The sequence below is a fragment of the Hemitrygon akajei genome, chromosome 23 (genome assembly GCF_048418815.1).
Source record: "Hemitrygon akajei chromosome 23, sHemAka1.3, whole genome shotgun sequence".
NCBI lineage: Eukaryota > Metazoa > Chordata > Chondrichthyes > Myliobatiformes > Dasyatidae > Hemitrygon > Hemitrygon akajei.
The window spans coordinates 13722977-13744193 of NC_133146.1; the positions used below are offsets into that span (position 1 = coordinate 13722977).

The 21217-nt window shown below is 48.1% G+C and overlaps 1 protein-coding gene across 1 annotated transcript in view; it reads left to right on the forward strand.

Moving 5' to 3' along the window:
* LOC140715330 (dynamin-binding protein-like) overlaps window positions 1-21217 on the forward strand; it is a 63749-nt gene that overhangs the window by 32717 nt on the left and 9815 nt on the right. Inside the window, exons 2-3 of the mRNA XM_073027380.1 lie at window positions 4410-4559; window positions 6698-6820. Coding sequence (XP_072883481.1) covers window positions 4415-4559; window positions 6698-6820 — 268 coding nt within the window. The 5' untranslated portion in view covers window positions 4410-4414. The remainder of the gene's footprint in view (window positions 1-4409; window positions 4560-6697; window positions 6821-21217) is intronic.

Genomic DNA, 21217 nt, shown 5'->3' on the forward strand with positions numbered 1-21217 from the left:
ACAGTCATGGAAAGACCATGACCACCCACGTCGTACGACGCGGACCATAATGACGATGTATGTTGTGAAATTTTTGGTTTTGCAGCAGTAACGGAGCACAAAAACATAAAACTATAAATTACAAAAACAGAAAAGTGCAAATAGAAAAACAATAAAGGATAGCAGGTAGTGTTTGTGGCCCGTTCAGGAATCTGATGGATGGCGTTGGGGAAAGAAACTGTCCTGAATAGTCGAGAATAGGTCTTTGGGCTCCAGTACCTTCTCCCCGATGTAGGAGACTTATAGAAGAAAAATAATTCAAGATACATCCAGATTAGGTTACATTTTGGCTGGCGGCCAAAGGTTCATTCAGAATATTGGATTGAAAATGTGGCTGAGTGGTGCCACAGTAACAACCTCTTACTCAACGTCAGCAAGACCAAGGAGTTGATTATTGACGTCAGGAGCAGGGAACCAGAGGTCCAAGAGCCAGTCCTCACCAGGGGAACAAAGGTGGACAGGGTCAGCAACTTTAAATTCCTCCGTGCTATCATTTCAGAGGACCTGAAATAGGTCCAGCACATTCGAGCAATTATGAGGACAACACAGCAGCGCCTCTACTTCCTTAGAAGTTTGTGAAGATTTGGCGTGACATCTAATACTTCGACAAACTTCTATAGATGTGTGGTGGCGAGTACATTGACTGGCCGCATCACAGCCTGGTGTGGAAACACCAATGCCCTTGAACGGAAAATCCTACAAACAGTAATGGATATGGCCCAGTCCATCTCGGGTAAAACCCTCCCACCGTTCAGCATATCTACATGAAGTGCTGTTGCAAGAAAGCAGCATCCATCATCAGGAACCCCAGTACCCAATGCTCTCTTCTCCCTGCTACCATCAGAAAGAAGGTACAGGAGCCTCAGATCTCACGCCACCCAGGTTCAGGAACAGTTACTACCCCTCAACCATCAGGCTCTTGACCAAAGGGGATAAGTTTACTCAACTTTACGTGCCCCATCATTGAAATGTTCCTACAACATACGGACTCTCTTTCAAGGACTCTTCATCTCATGTTCTCGATATTTATTGCTTATTTATTTCATATTATTTCTTTCTTTTTGTATTTGCACCCTAGTTGAATGCCTAAATTGGTGCGGTCTATCATTGATTCTACTATGGTTATTATTCTATAATGGATTTACTGTGAATGCCCGAAAGAAATCGGATCTCAGGGTTATAAATGGTGATGTATTTGTACTTTGATAATAAATTTGCTTTGAACTTTGACACAGTGAAATTCGTTCTCACCTGTCATCTTCCTTGGCGGCACAGTAGCATAGCAGGCGAGGCGCGGTAATGTAGCGGCTAGCGCAATACGTTACAGTGCCAGTAACTAGGATTGAATTCCCACCGCGGTCTGTAAGGAGTTTGCACATTCTCCATGTGACCCTGTGGATTTCCTCCAGATTCCTTCCACATTCGAAAGGCAGGCCGGTCAGTAAGCTGTGGTCGTGCTATGTTGACACCAGAAACATGGCTTGCTCCCGGAACATCCTCAGCCGTGTTGCCCGTTGACATAAACAAGGCACTTCACCGAATGTTTTGATGTGTATGCGACAAATAAAGTTAATCTTTGTGTTGGGGGGAGAAAAGGGAGATTGGAGCAGGACATGGAACACCAGTGACCTCCCAGCTGATGGGGGATCGCAGAAACTAGTCACTGGACTGTTCGTCCTGCCCCAATGCTATATTGGCCAACTCCCAGTGTCAATGTGGTTTGAATTAGAAGCTGAATGGAAAAAACAAGCTGCTGTTGCTTAGCAACAGGGGAATCATGGAAAAACTAAAAACTGGATTAGGATTCCCGCCCCTTGTCACTCCTCCACTCCCAAGTATTGTATGTTGGCTTCCCTTTTAATGAATTCTCGGGATACTAAGGAGAGAGGGGGCAAGTTATTTACACAGGGTGGTGGTGCAGGCAAATGTGATAGAGCTGCTTAAGTAGAACTGTAGAGCAGAGTGCAGGCCATTCAGCCCACAATGTTGTGTTGACCGTTTTCCCTACCCCAAGAACAGTCTAGTACATGGATGTGCCGAGAAAGGAGGGATTAGTGCTGTTGGTGATTATTATGGTAGAGAATTGTGGGCTGAAGGGCTTGCACCTGTACTGTACTGTTCTATGTTCGACGGGAGGGAAGAACAATGTGTGTTTTGTGTTTATTGAGCAGCCAGGAGAGCCACATGAATGCACTGTCAGTGACCCACCCCGAAATCTGTAGGTAAATCTCAGACCAGCTACTCTGCTGAAAACCTTTAAGATTCACCTCTATCCCTGAGGAGTGCAGGGTGTATCAGTGTTACAGTGAGGAGTGCAGGGTGTATCAGAGTGTTACAGTGAGGAGTGCAGGGTGTATCAGAGTTTTACAGTGAGGAGTGCAGGGTGTATCAGTGTTACAGTGAGGAGTGCAGGGTGTATCAGTGTTACAGTGAGGATAACATTTGGCGGAGACTACCCTGGAGAAGCAGCTATATGGTTTCCGAAGTAGGACCAGCAAAGTGCTCCTCTGTCCCACACAGTAGACATGAACCCCTGGTGGTGGTTTTCCCTGAAACTTTGACTCTTCACTCCTGTTCAGCGATGCTGCCTGACTCGTTGATTTCCGTGTGTGTGTGTGTGTGTGTGTGTGTGTGTGTGTGTGTGTGTGTGTGTGTGTGTGTGTGTGTGTGTGTGTGTGTGTGTGTGTGTGTGTGTGTGTGTGTGTGTGTGTGTGTGTGTGTGTGTGTGTGTGTGTGTGTGTGTGTGTGTGTGTGTGTGTGTGTGTGTGTGTGTGTGTGTGTGTGTGTGTGTGTGTGTTGGTGTGTTGCTCAAGATTCCCGGCATCTGCAGAATCTCTTGTGTTTGTGATTTTTGGCAATGTTTTCCCAGGGTGAGACAGGAATGAGTTTCTCGGGTGGCCGGGTTTTCTAGGTTCGGGAGGGTTGTTGATGTATGAAACTGCTAATAGAGCAAGTCACCAAGATAGGGACGATGTTCCGTGGTGTTTGGTGGCCGTGCCCTCACCGGGACTTCCACCTTCAGCTGCACCAACATTCCCATCGCTCTGGTGTCACTCAGTCCGAGATCCCCAGGAAGGAGACTCGGCCTCACCAGCACTGCTCCCGGCTCTCGGACACGATGCCTCCCGGCTCTCGGACACGATGCCTCCCGGCTCTCGGACACGATGCCTCCCGGCTCTCGGACACGATGCCTCCCGGCTCTCGGACTAGATGCCTCCCGGCTCTCGGACACGATGCCTCCCTCTGCTGAGAGCCGGTGATGAGACACACAGAACAATGAGGATCCGGAGGCAGACACTGTCCAAATGTCCACACCCATCTTCCCTGTGGAAACCCTGGCACAGTCTCCCTGGGAATGTCTGAGAAAAATTTCCTTCCTGATGGTCATTCTCATATTTAAACCCTTCCATATGTCTCTCCCTTTCAACATTTTCTTTCTGACATTCACACATTTACTCCCCGTTTCTTTTTCCCTCCCTGCCTCTCCTCTTCTCTATACCACCAGTCTCCCCTTTACTTCCCCGTCTGTCTCAGCATCTGTACTCCTTCCATCTCTCTCTCTCTCTCTCACCCCTTCTCACCCGAAATATTTCAACCCAGAAACCTCTCCTGCACTCTCTCCAAAGCTTTGATGGGGCCTTACAAATTAAGTGCGACACTGCAGCTGGTGCCAATCAATGGTTTTATAAAGCAGTAGCAAAACTTCTTGACTGTTGAACTCAGTTCCTCAACTGATAAACAACACATGCCATTCAACCTTAATTGCCACCCTATCAAGTTGTGTAGCCACTTTGAGGGAGCTATGAACTTGGACCTCACGATTCAACACCAGCACTGTTGAGGATCTCGCCATCTCCTCCGTAACACAGCTCTATGGGTTCTTTTGACGAGGCAACCCTCTCAAACCAAGGATTACCCCGGTGAATGTCATTTTGATTTTATTTAGAAGTACAACTCAGTAACAAGTCCTTCCAGTCCAGTGAGCCTGAGCTCCACGTGACCAGTTAAGCTCTAACTTAACCGGAAGCTCTAACTCCCCGGGAGAAGACGAGAGCTCCCAGGGGAATTCGGCATGGTCATGGGGAGAACGTATTGACTTGGCAGGACCTGAACCTTAGGCCCTGGCACTGGAATAGCATTGTGCTAACTACTGCACTACCACGCTGCTCCCTGATTGGTGGATCCTCTTGATCAAACTGTGGAACCACGTGAGTCCTTGATCAAACCTCAGTATGCCACTGGCCTCCGACCCTGCAGTGTTGGGGGTTGGGTGTGGGTAATGTCTCGGGGTGATGCCAGCTGGAACCTTGACATGTTCTCTCTCTCTCTCTCTCTCTCCCCCTCTCCCCCACCCTGTCTCTCTCTCTCAGTGGGGATGGAGCCAGGGTCCCTGGTGCGCGCCATCTTCGAGTTCTGCCCCAGCGTCTCGGAGGAGCTGCCCATCTTTGGGGGAGACATCATCGAGGTGCTGAGCGTGGTTGATGAGTTCTGGCTGTTGGGGAAGAAAGATGGAGTCACGGGTAAGTGTTCTTGCTGCCTCTCCTCTTCACCCTCGGTCACCCAGCTCAGAAACTTCACTTGGGACAGAGCAGAGGTGGGGGGGGGGGAGGGGGGGGTTGAATTGCTTGGTCAGTTGAAGGTCATGAGGTCAAAGCCCAGAGGTCGATCAGAAGTCCAGAAGTTGAGGCCCAAGTCTGTGAATCTCCGAGACCACTGAGGGCGTGGGGGCCAAGTGCCTACCCATTCTGCGAATCCCGAGTCTGCTGGAGCACTGTGAATGTGCATCTGTGGGTGAGACTGAAGGAGGAACAGGGCCTGTTTGGCGTTGTTGCTTTGTCACTTGGTCTCTTGTATTCTGCTGTGTTCTGTATTGTCCTGCTGAACATCGTGGGTGTTCTGTGTTGGCGCCAGCATGTGTGGTGACACTTGTGGGCTGCCCCCAGCGCATCCTTGGGTAGTGTTGGTTGGTAACACAAACAATACATTTCACTGTATGTTTTGATATACATGTGATAAATCTGGATCTGCATCTTTTGAGGCCATTGACCTTCGGATCGAAGCCTGCCCCTCACTGCCAGTCTGTTTTCTCTCCTCCCCACCCCCCCAACACCCGTAGATCGTGACTGTCCTTCGGTCTTGTGTCACGGAGTAACAGGAGCTCGTATGGCCACTCGAGCAGGTGCTGCTACTCTGGGTCATAGACTGACTGCATCACCAAACAGGCCATTCAGCCCATTAGTCCATGCCAAATTGTTATTCTGCCTAGTCCCATCGACCCTCACTTTAGCCCTCCACACCCCTCCTGTCCATGTGCATATCCAAACTTGCTTTTAAATCTTGAAATTGAGCCCACATCCACCACTTCTACTGGTAGCTCGTTCCTCACTCTCACCACCCTGTGAGTGACAAAGTTCCCCTTCATGTTCCTTTCACCCTTAACCTATGACCTCTAGTTTAAGTTTAATTTATTGTCGTTTAGCCATGCACGTGTATACCACCAAACGAAACAACGTTCCTCCAGACCAAGGTGCATATAGCTCACACACATAACATAAGGTATTATTACCACAAATAAATCAAGAAATAATAATGTGCATTTACATTACATTATGAAGTAAACAGTATAACACTACAGTCATTATACCACAGTGGAAGAAAATTACCTTATCTATACCCCTCATGATGAAGGTCAATCATCAAAATTTACAACCTGCTCACAGAGTCAAATGGTAGAGAAACGGGCCCTTTGGCCCATCTGGTCCAGTCTGACCAAGATCCCCATCCAGAATGGTTCCATTTACTAACTTCTAGCCTATCTTTCCTATCCCTTTATACATTGATCTGTGAGGACCAGGAGGCACAGCCTCAGAATACAAGAATGTCCCTTTAGAACAGAGAAGAGGAGGAAGTTCTTTAGCCAGAGAGTGGTGAGTCTATGGAATTCATTGCCACAGGCAGCTGTGGAGACCAAATCGTTGAGTTTATTTAAAGCGGAGGCTGATGGGTCCTTCATTAGTCAAGATGTCAATGGTTATGGGGAGAAGGCAGGAGAATGGGATTCGGAAGGGTAATAAATTAGCTAAGATGTGATGCTTGAGCAGACTGGATGGGCTGATTGGCCTAATTCTGCTCCTATGTCTTACAGGTTTAGTTGAGCTAGTCACTTGGGACCAGGAAGCTGATCTGCTCCTGTCTCTGTGTAGCAAGGGGAAGGTGATCAGAGCAATTCTTGTTCAATGGGAACCATTCACCTTGAGGTTTGTCCCATTGACACTGATTTCAATCCTGACTTGTTATGGTGCAGCACACACAGGGAAGAACTCAGCAGGTCAGGCAGCATCTATGGAGGGGAAAGGGTTTGGAGCCAAGACCCTCCATCATGACGGGAAAGGTAGGGGTTACAAGCCAGAATAAGGTGAAGAGTCTTTGGCCTGAAATATTGGTTGTTTATTCCTCCCCATAAGTGCTGCCTGAGCTTCTCCGGCATTTTGTGTTTCTCGCCCAGGTTTCCAGCACCTGCAGGATCTTTTATGGTGCGTGTCCTGTGCTGAGGTTCGGGACTTTCAGTCTAATTATGTCTCTGATACATCCTCTCCCTCTCTACCTCCCTCACACCCCTTCCTACCAACCCCCCCCCCCCCCCCCCTTTAACCAACAGGTCAGTTCCCCAGCAGTTTCGTGGAGCCTGTCTGCATCCCCAACACCAAGCAGGGTGAGAGGCTCTGTGTCTGCACTGATGACTTCCGCGCCACATCCTCCTCGGACCTACCCCTCAAACGCGGTGAGTGCGGAGATGGCTTTGAATACTTAACACTCTGGGGTGCCGGGATATCGGAAACGATAATGGCGATCTTTTTTGTACAGCAACGTGGACGCAGCAAAACCACGTACACGCCAGTTAGACAGACATCGGGGCCCAGCCCGGATATGTCAGGTCAGGCGATCCCCAAGCTTGGTTAAAGGATTCTGAGATCTTGTGAAAGAGGAAATGGTTGGAGAGCTTTTGGCACATGGGCCTTCATAAATCACAGTTGGGATGTTATGCCAAACTTGTATAAGATGTTGGTGAGGTCAAATTTGGAATATCATGGGCAGTTCTGGTCACCTACCTACAGGAGAGATATCAGTAAGATTGAAAGAGGACAGAGAAAATTTACAAGGATGTTGCTCGGACTTGAGGACCTAACCTGAGTTATAGGGAAAGGTTTAACAGGTTAGGACTTTATTCCCTAGTGCATGGGAGAATGAGGGAAGATTTGATAGATGTACACAAAATTATGAAGGGTATAGATAGGGTAAGTGCAAGCAGGCTTTTTTCCACTTCTTTTCTGCCAAGGTTGGTTAAGATTAGAACTAGAGGTCATGGGTTAAGGTTGAAAGGTGAAATATTTAGGAGGAACCTGAGAGGGAACTTCACTCAGAGTGTGGTGAGACCTGCAGAGTTCCACCAGCACTTTGTGTGCGTTGCTCTGGATTTCCAGCATCTGCAGAGAATCTCTTGTGATTATCGTTTACTTACAACACACTGCATTGAGGTGGTACAAGGGAAATCGACAACAGAATGCAGAATAAAGTGTAACTGCTGCAGAGGAAGTGCAGAGCAGGTCGGCGATGAGATGCAAGGTAGATTGTGAAGTTGAGAGCCCATCTTATTGTACTTGGGGGGTTGCTCAGTCGTCTGGAGTCTGGTCGTACGCGCTTTCAGAGGTTTGTAACTTTTGCCCGATGGGAGACAGGCGAAGAGGGAACGTCTGGGGTGGGTAGGGTCCTTGGAGGCAGTGAGAGGGGTAGGCAGAGTCTCTGGAGGGGTAGCTGGATTCTGTGATGTGCTACACAATACTCGGCGATTTCTTGTGGTCTCGAGCAGAGCACTGGCCGTGCCAAGCTGCGATGCATCTATAAAAATGGTGAGGATCGAAGGGACCAGGCTACGTTCCTTTTAAAGCCTTCTGAGGAAGCAGAGGTACTAGTTAGCTTTCTTGACCGTGGGGTCTACTTGGCTGGACCAGGACAGGCAGTTGGTGATGTTCACTCCTGGGAACTTGATGATCCAAACTTAGTGCTGTTGACGTAAACGGGACTGCGTGTGTTGCCTTCCGTCGGACTTTCTGAGGTCCCCTTCAGCCTTCTAACTCAGAACTGAGTCAGGATTAAGCCATGAGTGCTCTGGAACTGGGGCACGACTGCAGTGCGCTGACGCAGCTGGTCTCCCGTGCCCCTCCTCCGCAGGTACGCGGGCAGGAAGGAAGTAGTGCGTCACAGGGCCCTGCGCGTGATGCCCGTCACCGTGATTCACAGCCCCGTGCCCCCATCGGTGGTTCTTGACTCAGCTCCCAGGGAGAAATCCTCCCTTTGTACTTTATGTCAACGCCGAATGTCTAATGACGGCCTCATTCCTCACAGTGCCGAGTGTGAAAGGATGCAGTGTCTTTTCAGACACGTGTCCCTTTGTGGCCTTGCTCACCTCCCCCCCCCCCCCCCTCCCCGACCTCTGACCATGGCAATCACATGGAAATCTGCCTCAGTAATCTGCCGCTCGCCTCCTGCGCGGTGCTCTCATCTGAAGGCAAGAGCTGGAGCTGACCTTGAGCCAGTCCGGTTAAGTGTGTAGGCATGGAGCTGGCAAGAGGAATGCAGTGTGGGCAGATGTGAAACAGGCCGTTCCAGCAAGGATTAGAAAGTCAATAAATGTTATCTAAATTGTTGGGGGATTGCAGACCTCTGCGAGGCAGAGATGGTCTTTGATTTGCAAAAGGCTTATTTGCAGACACGGTAGGGAACTAGGATCTGTGTTTATCACCACTGACATGCAGTACGTCATGAAATATGTTGTTTTTCAGCTACATTTAAAAGTTTTATAGTCTTAATACATGAGCAGTATAGATAGGAAATTCATGGACTTTTTCCCAGGGTTGAGAATCCAAGAACTAGAGGGCATAAATTTAAGGTGAGGGGGAAGATTTAAAAGGAATCTGAGGGACAACATTTATGGTATAGAACCATACCATACCATAATCCAAATGGAACTGGTACGGAAACGCCAATGCTCCGGAATGGAAAATCTTACAAAAAGTAGTGGATATGGCCTAGTCCATCATGGGTAAAGCCCACTCTGTCACTGAGTACATCCAGATGGAGCGCTGTCACAGGTCCATCGTCGAGGACCCCACACCACCCTGCTATGCTGTCTTCTTGCGGCTAGTTTGAGGAAGAAGGTACGCTCACCACCAGATTCAGGAACAGTTATTACCCCTCAACCATCAGGCTCTTGAACCAAAGGGAATAACTTCTCTCAGCTTCACTCACCCATCACTGATCCATTCTCACAACCTATAGACTCATTTTCAAGGACTCTTCATCTCATGTTCTAGATATTTATAGCTTGCTTATTTATTACTTTTCCTGTATTTGCACAGTTTGTTGTCTTTTGCACTCTGGTTGTTTGTCCTTCCAGTTGGGTGTAGTCAATTGTTGATTCTACCGTGTTTCTTGTTACAGATAAGTTTTAGTATTTCGTAAAAGCATGTAACAACATTGTGTAACAGACAACTTTTCAAATAACAACTAGATTACTTTGTAGGTATATAGCCCAGTGTTTGATGAAACAAAGTTAACAAACAGGTGTTAATGATCAATGACACGAATTGAACGGACTAAACTGATTTAACTGAAACAGAAATGGGTGTAGATGGAATCTCACTGGGTGAAGGGCAACCAGACTAAAATGCGACGGTTTAACCTTCATATCATCAAATCTTACACCACGGCAAGAGTGAGCATAGCAACAGGACACAAGGTGGTCATCCTCCATCAGCAAGGTCTCTACCAAGCAGAAATGTTGCAGCAGACAAGAGTTTCAAGATGTGCTGTCCACAGTTTGTGTGCTAAAGATCAAAGAAAAATTCAGGACAATTCGAACAAATCCATATTTACAGTGTTTCCTTTGATTTACATGGAACAGTTTCAAATGCCTGGGTTTTCCCCGCCATCATACCTAAAAGAAGCGTTAATTACACAAAGAAACAGGCATGGTTGAGGATCAGAAATGCAGTGGTCGGACACAGACACAGTGTACAGCGGTTGAGGGATACGTCAAACTGTCGTCACTTCTAAATCAGAACAGTTTTGGGCTCCTCATCTAAGAAGAGATGTCCTGGCATTGGAGAGGGTTCAGAGGAGGTTCACAGGGATGATTCCAGGAATGAAAGGGTTATCATACGAGGAACGTTTGATGGCTCTGGGTCTGTACTTGCTGGAATTTAGAAGGATGAGGGGGGATCTCATTGAAACCTTACAAATGTTGAAAGGCTTAAACAGAGTAGATATGGAAAAGATGTTTCCCATGGTGGAGGAGTCTAGGACAAGAGGGCACATCCTCAGGCTAGAGGGGCGTCCATTTAAAACAGATTTGTGGAGAAATTTCTTTATCCAGATGGTGGTGAATTTGTGGAATTCATTACCACATGCAGCTGTGGAGGCCAGGTCGTTGGGTGTGTTTAAGGCAGAGATTGATAGGTTCTTGATTGAACATGGCATCAAAGGTTATGGGGAGAAGACCGAGGAATGAGACTAAGAAGGGGAGAAAAGGATCAACCATGATTGAATGGTGGATCAGACTCGATGGGCCAAATGGCCTAATTTTGCTCCCATGTCTTATGGTCTAAATCCAGCACTTCTATGAATTCTGAACTCACAGAAACCACTGGAACCCAATACACCTCCGCTCTCACCCCCACAGTCCAGAGAAGTTTTGTCAGAAGTGGTCTTCATGGAAGAGTTGCTGCCAATAATCCATTTTTTCAAATTGGAAACAAAGCCAGTAGACTCACCCACACACAAACTCACAAGGACTGGGTAATGAACAATAGCAACAAGTGCTCTGGACTGACGTTGAAATTTGAAATTTTTGGCTCGAACAGGAGGCAGTTTGTCCACAGCTGGAGAGTGCTACCCAGATAAGTGTCTGCAGCCAACAGTGAAGCACGACAGAGGTTCCCTGCGGATTTGGGCTGCATTTCTGCAAATGGAGTTGGTGATCTGGTCAGAATTAATGGAATCCTCAAAGCTGAGAAGTACAAGCAGATTTTCATTCATCATGTAATACGAACAGGAATGCATCTGACGGTCCCAACTTCATTCTTCCCCCAAATACACGGCCAAGGTCATAAAGAACTAACTTCAGCAGAAAGAAGAACAGGGAGTTCTGCAACAGATGGTATGGCCTCCTCAGAGCCTGATCTCAACATCATCGATGCTGTCGGGAATTACCGAGAGCCAAAGTCTGCAGAACTGCGGCAAGTTCTCCAAGATGCCAGCTGATGTTCTTATAAAACTTCACAACAGAGTACCTAAGAGAATTGATGCAGTTTTAAAGGAATTGATGCAGTTTTAAGGGCAAAAAGTGGTCACAGCAAATATTGATTTGATTTAGATTTTTTACTGTTTATTGTACTTATAGTCTTTTTTTCGTATTTAGGAACAGGAACTTTTAATTTCATTATTTTTGAAAGCCTCATTGTCTTACGTAATTTTTTAAACATGTCCCTAAGACTATTGCACAGTACTGAAGGAGCAGAATTAGGCCATTCAGCCCATCGAGTCTGTTCCACCATTTCATTGTGGCTGATCCATTTTCCCTCTCAGCCCCAATCTTCTGCCTTCTCCTTGCAACATTTGGCACCCTTAATCAAGAACCTACCAACCTCCACATTAAGTATACACAACGATTTGGCCTCCACAGCCGCCTGTGGCAGTGAATTCTCCAGATCTTGAACTCACTGGCTTAAGAAATTCCTCCTCATCTCTGTTCTAATGGGAATAGCTTGGTTAGGTATTTTGGTTGGTGTGGAACGGTTAGGCCAAAGGGCCTTTTTCTATGCTGTATGACTAATTTGATGAAGCATCATCAGTCCAAAAGGTTGATTCTGTCTCTACAGATGATGTATGACCTGTTGAATACTTCTGGTATATATTGATTTTTATTTCAGAAATCCAGCATTGCAGGTTACAGCCTTTTGCAGTACATTTTTCTCATCAGATGTTAGTAAATTGCAGCTCCTGCTGCCGCGTCTGTTCGAGAAACACTTTGAACTCAGCTTCCATGTTCCAAGCTCCCTTTACCCTCCTCGTTTTCTGGGGTGTCCAATTTGAACCTTGACCTCAGATTCACCAGCAGAGTGGCCAGCCATTGTAGGAATGGACAGTCTGTCTCACCGGTCCATCGGGTCACAACTCACCTTGGTTTAAACTGGTTCTCGCTCGTCCCAGTGTTTTAAGGTACGATGTTCTCTTGCTCTGAATCATCCCCAAAGGTATTTTTAGAATTTGCAGCCCCTTCAGATCCGTCCTGACCTGTGTCTTGGCAGTAAGCGTGCACATGAACACGAATTTCCTGACTTGTGCACACGATAATTGGCCTATGCTTTCCCCCTTTTGTGCCCTCACCACCTTACCCTTCTCCCATTCATGTCTCACCCTTTCTCATACAATACCTGTGCACCGCAGACACACTCACACACTTCCCATCCCACCCTCATCTCTGCTCCTGTTTCCCCCCCCACACTCACACACTTCCGACCCCACCGTTATCTCTCTTACTGACCCCTCTCTCTCACACTCACACACTTCCAACCCCACCCTTATCTCTGTCACTGTCCCCCTCTCTCTCTCACTCACACACTTCCAACCCCACCCTTATCTCTGTTACTGACCCCTCTCTCTCACACTCACACACTCCCTACCCCACCCTTATCTCTGTTACTGACCCCTCTCTCTCACACTCACACACTTCCAACTCCACCCTTATCTATGTTACTGACCCCTCTCTCTCACACTCACACACTCCCTACCCCACCCTTATCTCTGTTACTGTCCCTGTCCCCTCTCTCTCACACTCACACACTTCCAACTCCACCCTTATCTCTGTTACTGACCCCTCTCTCTCACACTCACACACTTCCAACCCCACCCTTATCTCTGTTACTGACCCCTCTCTCTCACACTCACACACTCCCTACCCCACCCTTATCTCTGTTACTGTCCCCTCTCTCTCATACTCACACACTCCCTACCCCACCCTTATCTCTGTTACTGACCCCTCTCTCTCACACTCACACACTCCCTACCCCACCCTTATCTCTCTTACTGACCCCTCTCTCTCACACTCACACACTTCCAACCCCACCCTTATCTATGTTACTGTCCCCTCTCTCTCACGCTCACTCACTCCCTACCCCACCCTTATCTCTGTTACTGTCCCCTCTCTCTCACACTCGCACACTCCCTACCCCACCCTTATCTCTGTTACTGTCCCCTCTCTCTCACACTCACACACTCCCTACCCCACCCTTATCTCTGTTACTGTCCTCCCTCTCTCACACTCACACACTCCCTATCCCACCCTTATCTCTGTTACTGTCCCCTCTCTCTCACACTCGCACACTCCCTACCCCACCCTTATCTCTGTTACTGTCCTCTCTCTCTCACGCTCACTCACTCCCTACCCCACCCTTATCTCTGTTACTGTCCCCTCTCTCTCACACTCGCACACTCCCTACCCCACCCTTATCTCTGTTACTGTCCTCTCTCTCTCACTCACACACTCCCTACCCCACCCTTATCTCCGTCACTGTCCCCCTCTCTCTCACACTCACACACTCCCTACCCCACCCTTATCTCTGTTACTGACCCCTCTCTCTCACACTCACACACTCCCTACCCCACCCTTATCTCTATTACTGTCCCCTCTCTCTCACACTCACACACTCCCTACCCCACCCTTATCTCTGTTACTGTCCCCTCTCTCTCACACTCACACACTCCCTACCCCACCCTTATCTCTGTTACTGTCCTCCCTCTCTCACACTCACACACTCCCTACCCCACCCTTATCTCTGTTACTGTCCCCCTCTCTCACACTCACACACTTCTGACCCCACCCTTATCTCTGTTACTGATCCCTCTCTCTCACACTCACACACTCCCTACCCCACCCTTATCTCTGTTACTGACCCCTCTCTCTCACACTCACACACTCCCTACCCCACCCTTATCTCCATCACTGTCCCCTCTCTCTCACACTCACACACTTCCAACCCCACCCTTATCTCTGTTACTGACCCCTCTCTCTCATACTCACACACTCCCTACCCCACCCTTATCTCTGTTACTGACCCCTCTCTCTCACACTCACACACTTCCAACTCCACCCTTATCTATGTTACTGACCCCTCTCTCTCACACTCACACACTCCCTACCCCACCCTTATCTCTGTTACTGTCCCTGTCCCCTCTCTCTCACACTCACACACTTCCAACTCCACCCTTATCTCTGTTACTGACCCCTCTCTCTCACACTCACACACTTCCAACCCCACCCTTATCTCTGTTACTGACCCCTCTCTCTCACACTCACACACTCCCTACCCCACCCTTATCTCTGTTACTGTCCCCTCTCTCTCATACTCACACACTCCCTACCCCACCCTTATCTCTGTTACTGACCCCTCTCTCTCACACTCACACACTCCCTACCCCACCCTTATCTCTGTTACTGACCCCTCTCTCTCTCACACTCACACACTCCCTACCCCACCCTTATCTCTCTTACTGACCCCTCTCTCTCACACTCACACACTCCCTACCCCACCCTTATCTCCATCACTGTCCCCTCTCTCTCACACTCACACACTTCCAACCCCACCCTTATCTCTGTTATTGACCCCTCTCTCTCATACTCACACACTCCCTACCCCACCCTTATCTCTCTTACTGACCCCTCTCTCTCACACTCACACACTTCCAACCCCACCCTTATCTCTGTTACTGACCCCTCTCTCTCACACTCACACACTTCCAACTCCACCCTTATCTCTGTTACTGACCCCTCTCTCTCTCACACTCACACACTCACTACCCCACCCTTATCTCTCTTACTGACCCCTCTCTCTCACACTCACACACTCCCTACCCCACCCTTATTTCTGTTACTGACCCCTCTCTCTCACACTCACACACTCCCTACCCCACCCTTATCTCTGTTACTGTCCCTGTCCCCTCTCTCTCACACTCACACACTCCCTACCCCACCCTTATCTCTGTTACTGACCCCTCTCTCTCACACTCACACACTTCCAACCCCACCCTTATCTCTGTCACTGTCACCCTCTCTCTCACACTCACACACTTCCAACCCCACCCTTATCTCTGTCACTGTCCCCCTCTCTCTCACACTCACACACTTCCAACTCCACCCTTATCTCTGTTACTGACCCCTCTCTCTCACACTCACACACTTCCAACCCCACCCTTATCTCTGTCACTGTCCCCCTCTCTCTCACACTCACACACTTCCAACCCCACCCTTATCTCTGTTACTGACCCCTCTCTCTCACACTCACACACTCCCTACCCCACCCTTATCTCTGTTACTGTCCCCTCTCTCTCACACTCACACACTTCCAACCCCACCCTTATCTCTGTCACTGTCCCCCTCTCTCTCACACTCACACACTTCTGACCCCACCCTTATCTCTGTTACTGTCCTCCCTCTCTCACACTCACACACTCCCTACCCCACCCTTATCTCTGTTACTGACCCCTCTCTCTCACACTCACACACTTCTGACCCCACCCTTATCTCTGTTACTGTCCTCCCTCTCTCACACTCACACACTCCCTACCCCACCCTTATCTCTGTTACTGACCCCTCTCTCTCACACTCACACACTCCCTACCCCACCCTTATCTCTGTTACTGTCCCCTCTCTCTCACACTCACACACTTCCAACCCCACCCTTATCTATGTTACTGACCCCTCTCTCTCACACTCACACACTTCCAACCCCACCCTTATCTCTGTCACTGTCCCCCTCTCTCTCACACTCACACACTTCTGACCCCACCCTTATCTCTGTTACTGTCCTCCCTCTCTCACACTCACACACTCCCTACCCCACCCTTATCTCTGTTACTGACCCCTCTCTCTCACACTCACACACTTCCAACCCCACCCTTATCTATGTTACTGACCCCTCTCTCTCACACTCACACACTTCCAACCCCACCCTTATCTCTGTCACTGTCCCCCTCTCTCTCACACTCACACACTTCTGACCCCACCCTTATCTCTGTTACTGTCCTCCCTCTCTCACACTCACACACTCCCTACCCCACCCTTATCTCTGTTACTGACCCCTCTCTCTCACACTCACACACTCCCTACCCCACCCTTATCTCTGTTACTGACCCCTCTCTCTCACACCCACACACTCCCTACCCCACCCTTATCTCTGTTACTGTCCCCTCTCTCTCACACTCACACACTCCCTACCCCACCCTTATCTCTGTTACTGACCCCTCTCTCTCACACTCACACACTCCCTACCCCACCCTTATCTCTGTTACTGAACCCTCTCTCTCACACTCACACACTTCCAACCCCACCCTTATCTCTGTTACTGACCCCTCTCTCTCACACTCACACACTCCCTACCCCACCCTTATCTCTGTTACTGTCCCCCTCTCTCTCATACTCACACACTCCCTACCCCACCCTTATCTCTGTTACTGTCCCCTCTCTCTCACTCACACTCCCTACCACACCCTTATCTCTGTTACTGACCCCTCTCTCTCACACTCACACACTCCCTACCCCACCCTTATCTCTGTTACTGACCCCTCTCTCTCACACTCACACACTCCCTACCCCACCCTTATCTCCGTCACTGTCCCCCTCTCATACACATACACCACATACTCTCAGCATCAGCTTATGTGATGCCCCCCAGCCCTCTTTCGTTGTCCCCTCCATCTCTCACTTCCCAACTTCTAACATCATTCCCCCCCCCCCCACACCTTAGCTGCCTATCACCTCCCCCCCCACCCTCCCACCTGGATCAAACTACCACCGCCGGCTCTTGCTCCAACCTTTGCCCGAACCTTTTTAAAGTGGCTATCTCTCCTCTCTCTTTCCAGTCCAGATGAAGGGTCTTGACCTGAAATATCAACTGTCTGTTTCCCTCCTCGTCCACCGAGTTCCTCCAGCTTTCTGTGTGTGTTTAAGTTTGTTTAATTGTCAAACGTACATGAATACCCATCAATACCACCAAATGAAAGAGTTTTACTCTGGGCCAAGGTGCAAACCACAATACCAACAGTCACACATAGAACAAGGCACACATACCTCATACAAGATAGCAAGCACATGTAACATTATCAGTAAAATACAGTGGCACAAAAAATATAGTCCAAGAGCCTTAGTCCAGGAGTGGTGCAGCAATCTGCGGTTGAGCATAATAAGACTATAAGATATAAGAGCAGAAATAGGCCATTTGGCCCATTGAGTCTGTCCACCATGCAGTCATGACTGCACCAATTTTCCTCTCAGCCCCAGTCTCCTGCCTTCTCCCCACATCCCTTCATGTCCTGACCAATCGAGAATCGCAAAGACGTGGTCTCCACAGCTGCCTGTGGCAAAGAATTCCACAGATTCACCACTGTCTGGCTAAAGAAGTTCCTTCTCATCGCCGTTCTCAAAGGGCGCCCCTCTGTTCTGAGGCTGAGTCCTCTGGTCTTAGACTCTCCCGCCAGAGGAAACATCCTCTCCACATTCACTCTATCGAGGACTTTCATCATTTAATCGATTTCTATTAAGTCACCCCTCATTCTCCTGAATTCTAGTGGAGTACTGGCCAAGAGCCATGACAAGCTATTCAGTCATTTTGGAACCATTTTCATGAACCTCCTTTTAACCCTCTCCAGTTTCTGCACATCTTTCTAAGGGCCCAAAACTGTTCCCAATACTCCAAGCGAGGCCTCACCAGTGCTTTATAGTCTCAACACTATATCCTTGCTTTTATATTCTAGTTCTTTTAAAATGAAAGCTAACATTGCATTTACCTTCCTCACCACAGACTCAACCTGCAGATTAACCTTTATGGAATTCTACACAAGGACCGCCAAGTCCCTTTGCGCCTCAGTCTTTTATATTTTTTCTCCATTTAGAAATAGTCAACCCTTTCATTTCTTCTACCAAAGTGCATGACCGTACACTTCCCGACACTATTCTGTCTGCCACTTCTTTGCCCGTTCTCCTAATCTGTCTGAGGTCTCCTGTAGCCTCTCTACTTCCTCCAAACTACCTGCCCCTCCACCTATCTTCATATCATCTGCAAACTTTGCAACAAAGCCATCAATTCCATCATCCAAATCATTGACATGTAATATAAAAAGAATTGGTCCCACCACAGACTCCTGTGGACCACTAGAAAAGGCTCCCTTTATTCCCACTCTCTGCCTCTTGCTGGTCAGCCACTGCTTTATCCATGCTAGAATCTTTCCTGTCATACCATGGGCTCGTAGCTTGTTGAGCCCCCTCATGTGTGGCACCTCGTTAAAGACCTTCTGAAAATCCAAAGTACACAACATCATCCGATTCTCCTTTGTCTATCTTGCTTGCTATTTCTTCAAAGAATTCCAACAGATTTGTCAGGCAAGATTTTCCCTTGAGGAAACCATGCTGACTATGACCTATTTTATCATGTGCCTCCAAGTACACTGAGACCTCATCCTTCATAATCTCCCCAGCGACTGAGGTCAGACTAAGTGGCCTATAGTTTCCTTTCTTCTGCCTCTCGCCCTTCTTGAAGGGTGGAGTGACATTTGCAATTTTCCGGTCTTCCAGAACCATTCCAGAATCTAGTGATTCTTGAAGGATCATTACCAATGCCTCTTCAATCTCTTCAGCCAGCTCTTTCAGAACTTTTGGGTGTACGTCATTTGTTCCAGGTGATTTGTTTGTCTTCAGGTTCTCAAGAACCTTCTCTTTAGTGATGGTAACCACACACTACATGAACCCTGTCACCTAGAACTTCCACCACACTGCTAGTGTCCTCCACAATGAAGACTGATGCAAAATACTTGCTCAGCTTGGCTGCCATTTCCTTGTCCCCCACTTCTACATCACCAGCATTGTTTTCCAGTGTCTGATATCCACTCTCACCTCTCTTTTACCCTTTATGTATTTGAAGAAATTGTTGGTGTCCTCTTTAATATTATTGGATAGCTTAGTTCCATATTCTATCTTTACTCCCTTAATGACTTTTTTAGTTGCCTTCTGTTGGTTTTTAAAAGCTTCCAAATCCTCTAACTTCCCCTAATTTTTGCTCTATTATAAGCCCTCTCTTTGGGTTTTTGTTGGCCTCGACCTCTCTTGTTAGCCATGGTTGTGTTATCTTGCCTTTAGAATACTTCTTCCTCTTTCTCCCTTCAAGAAGGGAGAGAGGCAGAAGAAAGGAAACTATAGTCCAGTTAGTCTGACCTCAGTTGTTGGGAAGATTATTTTTGATGTATATATCTTGTGCCTTCCGAGTTGCTATCAGAATTTCTAGCCATTGCTGCTCTGCCATCATCCCTGCCAGTGTTCTTTTCCAATCAATTTGGCCAGCCCCTCTCTCATGCCTCTGTAATTTCCTTTACTTCACTGTAATACTGACTTTATCTATTCCTCAAAATTCAGGGTGAATTCTATCATATTATGATCACTTTCCCCTAAGGGTCCTTTTATCTTAAGCTCTCCGATCAATTCTGGTTCATTGCACACCACCTAATTCAGAATAACGGATTTCCTAGTGGGCTCAACTATGAGCTACTCTTAAAAAGCCATCTCGTAGGCATCTAGAGACTCACCCCTTTTGGAATCCAGCACCAGCCTGATTTTCCCAATCTGCCTGCATATTAAAAACCCCCTTGACTATTGTAACATTGCCCTTTTGACATGCATTTTCTATCTCCTGTTGTAGTTTGTAGACCACATCCATACTACTGTTTGGGGGTCTGTATACAACTCTCATCAGTGTCTTTTTACCCTCACAATTCGTTAGCTCTACTACCACAATGACTCAACACCTTCTGACTCTGTGCCACCTCTTTCTAGTGATTTGACTTCATCTTTTACCAACAGAGCAACACCGCCCCCTCTGCCTTCCTGCCTATCCTTTCGATACACTGTGTACCCTTGGACATTAAGGTTCGGTGATGCCTACAACATCATACCTGCCAATCTGCAACTGTGCTGCAAGCTCATCTACTTTATTCCGTATGCTGCACACATTCAAACAAAACACCTTCAGTCCTGCATTATCCCTTTTTGATTCTATCCACCTTTTACATTGCAATTCACCCTGTTGACTGCAATTTTGCCCTATCAACAGCCTCTCCTCACTACACATTGCCTCCGTTTGCAAACCAGCTACCTCATCTTCAGCACTATCGTCTGCCTTTCCTACGATACTTCTTGCATTGAAGTATACGCAGCTCAGGGACTAGTCGCACCATGCTTAACCTTTTGATTCCCAAGTTTGCTTGATGTCTAACTAACATCTGCCTCCACAGCCTCTCCACTAACTGTTCTGGCACTCTGGTTCCCGCACCCCTGCCACTCTAGTTTAAACCCCACCATGCAACATTAACAAACCTTCCCACTAGAATATCAGTCCCCCTCCGGTTCGGGTGTAAACCGTCCCTTCTGTACAGGTCCCACCTTCCCTGGACGAGAGCCCAGTGATCCAAAACTCTTATCCCCTCCCTCCTACACCAACTCCTTGGCCACATATTAAACTGTATAATCTTCCTAATTACAGCTTGTCTTCTGTCGAGTGAACACTTGGGGGCAACACAGACCCCAATGGAATGCACAGACTCAGCACCTGTCTCCTGGATGGCTGTAAACAGGCGATGCCACGGCTTGAGGCCTAGTCTTTGCTATGACCAAGGCTACGCAGCTTCCCCCCCCCTCCCCCCCCCCTGCGATACACCAATAAATCAGTGAATCGGACTTGCAGCATTCCACATTAGCAATATCCAACAGGGTGTTGTGATCACAAGAAAAGCGACTATGATGGTCACCCGCTGTCAGACTGCACACCTCCTTCGCACACCGACTCCTCCCTCGCCTGTCTGACCCAGGCAGCAGCACAGCCGCCCCAAGTCAGCTCCCTCCGTTTCCCTGCCAACGGACCACTTGCTGATGGGGCAGACCTGCGGTACTTTAAGTTCTTGAAGTCCAGCAGGGTCTTGCAATCGTAAAAAGTACATTGCACAAAGACAATGATTCCTTTGGTCGACCCCCCCCCCCCCACCCCCAAAGAAGCCACTGTGACCAAGCCCTCCACTATCTTAC